General features: G+C 42.1%; 1 protein-coding gene across 1 annotated transcript in view; it reads left to right on the top strand.

The window, feature by feature from the left end:
• The first annotated feature begins 2,639 nt into the window (after window positions 1-2,639).
• LOC118422924 overlaps window positions 2,640-4,356 on the top strand; it is a 27,146-nt gene continuing 25,429 nt past the window's right edge. Inside the window, exons 1-3 of the mRNA XM_035830795.1 lie at window positions 2,640-2,974; window positions 3,738-3,889; window positions 4,078-4,153. Coding sequence (XP_035686688.1) covers window positions 2,797-2,974; window positions 3,738-3,889; window positions 4,078-4,153 — 406 coding nt within the window. The 5' untranslated portion in view covers window positions 2,640-2,796. The remainder of the gene's footprint in view (window positions 2,975-3,737; window positions 3,890-4,077; window positions 4,154-4,356) is intronic.

Raw genomic sequence — 4,356 nt, forward strand, 5'->3', positions numbered from 1 at the left:
TACGGAGGATGATACTCAGGCTAGTAGCTGGCCCCTCCCCGCAGGAGGTCGGCGGATGTTGCCGGGCGGGCTGCCATAAGCGAGATTTAATCAGGCTAGTATGTTTTCCGTAAGGATCGTATGATTACTCAGGCACCCCTGAAATGATAGGGCAAATACGTAGTTGAAGATTTGTACTTGTACTACAGCGCTGCTCTTGGAGCAAATGTATTATCCGCTTGATAATCAGAATATCATTCAGCACCAAGGACAATGCCAACAATAGATCGTACCAAAAAAAAAAAAACCTATAGACCAATTAAAAGAAAACGGCCGGTACAAAATAGAAAGCCCGATAAAAACGCCTAAAACGTAAAACACACACACACACACACACACACACACACACACACACACACACACACACACACACACACACAAAAAAAAAAGCCGGAGCCTAACCTCTGCTTGGAGAGTACTTTTCAAGCAGAGGTTCCGCTCCGGCTGTTTTAGGCGTTTTGTCGGGCTTTCTATTTTGTAGCGTTTTCTTCAAGCGGGACAAAACAGAAAGCCAGAAAGAAACGCATAAAAACACAGCCGGAGCCGAACCTCTATTTGGAGTTTAGGTTTTCCAGTAATCATCATCATATCGGAAATAGTTTTATCAGGTCGGTAGAATATAGGATTAAGGAGAATTTTTATTACACAACCAGTGGGTACTTACATAGATTACGTTACGATGTCTCTCAGAAGGTGTCTTAGAGACATCTAACTGGCATAAGCAATGTAAGTACCCACCACTCTCCAAGCAGAGGTTGAGTCGCGTAGATAGAGTAGAAGTCGGAAAAATTACATGGGCGCTCCTTAAGAGGAGCGCCGGTGTAATTTTTCCAACTTCTACTCGACTCAACCTCTGCTTGGAGAGTAAGTACCCACTGGTTGTGTAATAAGAAGTCTCCTTCATCCATCATCCTATCGTTCCGTGCCAGTACTGCAGCCAGGCCACGGCCTTCTCATTAGCTTCTAGCAGGTCCCAGTAATGCAAACATTATATAACGTTAGTGTTCTCGTGCAAAACAAACACACAAACGGACAGAAACGTTGCACAGTTCAGTTACTCCAAAGCTGGATTCTTCATTAGTCAACATCAATATTCTCGTTAACTTAACCAAGTAACGTAAAATTAATTTCTTTGCCGACTTATACATTTGCCGCATGTCTGTTCCGAATGACTGAACAAATACTGAAGGTGACCTCGGGCGCTGCATGGGCTGACGTCATCACAGGTCAGGGTCATTTCGGCTCGTTTGTATCGCAGCGTAACTTTATCCCTACCTGTGGAAAAGGTACACAACAAAAGATTGAACCAAAAAGAGCTTATAAAAAGACTTTATATTACGTCTTATACAATATACGATGATACAGGGATGACATCTCTCGCTCACTACCGTGAATAACGTATATTTCTCATTTTACTTCAACATCAAGAAACCAGTATAACCCTAGAGAGAACGAAATGCTTGAAAAGACTCAAAAGCACATCTGGAAATGAAGGTCTTACAGTTACAATGACGACAAGAAAGCCCAGAACCCTTGAAGATCTTCTTGTGAAAATGAACGTTTCGGGTGCGTTTCAGTTTGATAACGTTAACGATTAACGCCTTACGCACGTAAAAAAAAGAAAAATAGCTGGCGATTACACACGCACCGCATATCTGCTTGGAGAGGAAGGAAGATACTGTAAATGCAGAAATGTTTGCGGTGGATTAATGTTCGCGGTTTTTGCGGTGGCCTCTTTGCCGCGAATTTAAAACTACCGCGAACATTTTTCAATAGCAGTAAGAGACTACAGTATATGGCGCTACCGCGAACTTAAAACCATCGCGAACTTAAATGCATTTACAGTATCTTGTGACAGGAGACATGTGGCCTCTGACCTCTGGGTTCACTCTACTCTTTAGTACTTTACCCTACGCTGCTCAGCCAACAACAAAGAAGATCCTGCTAGACCAGTTCCCGGGTGTGTAGTGCCAAGTGAGCCCAGTACAATCGTCGCAACAGGTGAGGAATTTGAGAACAGACGCGATGGGCTTGGGAGCAACAATTTGTATAACTCCAGTGTTATACAATTATTACAAATACTAACCGAGAGAGAGAGAGAGAGGATTGTCATGTGTTTTGGTATGTGGGTACCTTAGACAATGTTGTACAAAATGAAAATTTGCTAATCATGCAAAATAGGAGTCCCGTACATGATATGGTCTCGGCATTTAGGTGGTAGATAGGTTTCAGTGTCATCACAAAGTGGGTCAAGTTTCAGCCCCCTATTAATAAACATGTAATGTTAGAACTGTAGGGGCATTTTTGTCAAGACATTCACAGAGGATTACTGCAGAGAGGAACGAAGTATTGGCATCACTTTAGGCATGCAGGCAGCATGATATACATGTTATGCAAATGAGGACATAATTTGCATAATTGATGGAATTGTATAACTCCATTGTTTTCAATAACTGGCCTTCAATAAATGAAACCCATGTAAATTATGATAGGTATTATCATAAGCAGATACCGAATATGCACATGAGGAACTAATTTTCATAATATCTGCAAACATTGCTTAATTATTTTTTAAAGAACTTAATATGATTTAATTGTTTTCTGTAAGTGAACTATGATAAATGTAACACATGTAATTCAAGTCTGTTTGAATATGAACACTGGAAATGATTAGGGCCGTTTCTGTAGCACTCTGTGTGTACTGGCAATTTTTCTAGCTGATTGACGAATGAATGACGTTAACATTTCCAGACCAACATGGCGGCGCTGTTCTCTATCGGAGTGGACGTGGGCGGCACGAACACGGACGCAGTGGTTCTACAGGGGGACCGGGTGGTCAGCTGGAGCAAGCAGGTCACCACTCCGGACGTGACCACCGGCGTGGCGAGGGCCGTCAGGGCGGTACTGGCCCAGGTCAAGGACAAGAACCTGCAAGGTAAAACTAAAAATGCAACATTTTCGCGAAAATGCAGATTGTTTTCCCTGTAGATACTCGCACACAATACTATACCATTAGGCTCGCCCCACATTATTGTGTGCAAGTTAAGAAGAAAATTGCTCATACATGTGATATGACAATATATTATAAACATTAGTTCACCTTTATCCGTTGGGTAACCTAAATCCGTTGTTTTAAAAGGTGGGTATTTGCAGATCATCACGTCCACAAACGGTGGTTTTTAACATGTTAAGTTTTCAAAATAACGTTATGTCCATTGATAACCCTAAATACCCCGTTTAAAAAAACAACGGATATGGGGTACCCCACGGATAGAGGTGAACTAGTAAGCATTACACGGTACAGCTGTGTTTGAAGAAAGTTTAGCATTGTACTGTGTTGGTAGATAATTGGAACATGCACTGTATTCTAACATGGAACAGATGACATCAATGATCAAATGAGAGGCCTATATTGAAATCTCTCCTATAATAATACTAGTCTTGGTTTATTGTTCACAATTAACAGTACAGTACAATACAGTGAGTGGATAACAGCTAGCAGCCAAGGCTGAATTGCGTGTTAGCCATTATATAAAGCCCACTTGCTCCAACATATAAGACCTAAGAAAAACGATTAAAAAGGAATTGAAATATGTACACAAAATCATCTACTCATCCACATTTTCATTCAAGAGCTATGGGAGATCTGGGAAAGGACTTTTTTTGTAACGCTTGGTGCACTATGCCCCCCACACCAGGCACCATCACCCGGGTGAACATCGGCACCACCCATTTTGTGAATGCGCTGGTGCAGCGGAGGGATCTGGTCCCCGTGTCGGTGGTTCGGCTCTGCGGCACGGCGTCTCGCGCACTGCCGCCCTTCTGCGACTTCCCACAGGACCTCAAGAAGGTAGTGCGATGGAGAATCTATAACTAGATATTTGACAGTGAAATACATACTTTTTACCATCGTCTACTACAAAGTTGTTTTCAAAGCATTTAACTGTCTAAGTCCAAATTGATACCAGGTATATGTCCCAGCCTTTTATGAAATTTTAAAAAAAATTTGAATTTTTGGCCCTTGAATGAAACCCTCAGAGCACAGGACTGTGCGATGTACAGAAACTAGGCGGAGAAGAACAAGGGGCTAGTCTCTGGCCTAAGCACTTTGGCAGTAGGCAATGAAACCCTCTTTACTGTGAATGGATAAAGTACTTCATACCTTAGAAATTAAGGCAAAAATCCTACTTTGCCCCTTGCTCTCTTTCATTCCTATTTGCAAATGTAGCGCATGTGAAGATGGCCTCTGTTATGACGAGAAAATCTCAGGTTGGTGTTGCTCGGAAGTAGCCTGGAATCCAGTCTTGTTAGCTTTGT

The sequence above is a fragment of the Branchiostoma floridae genome, chromosome 1, assembly GCF_000003815.2.
Source record: "Branchiostoma floridae strain S238N-H82 chromosome 1, Bfl_VNyyK, whole genome shotgun sequence".
NCBI lineage: Eukaryota > Metazoa > Chordata > Leptocardii > Amphioxiformes > Branchiostomatidae > Branchiostoma > Branchiostoma floridae.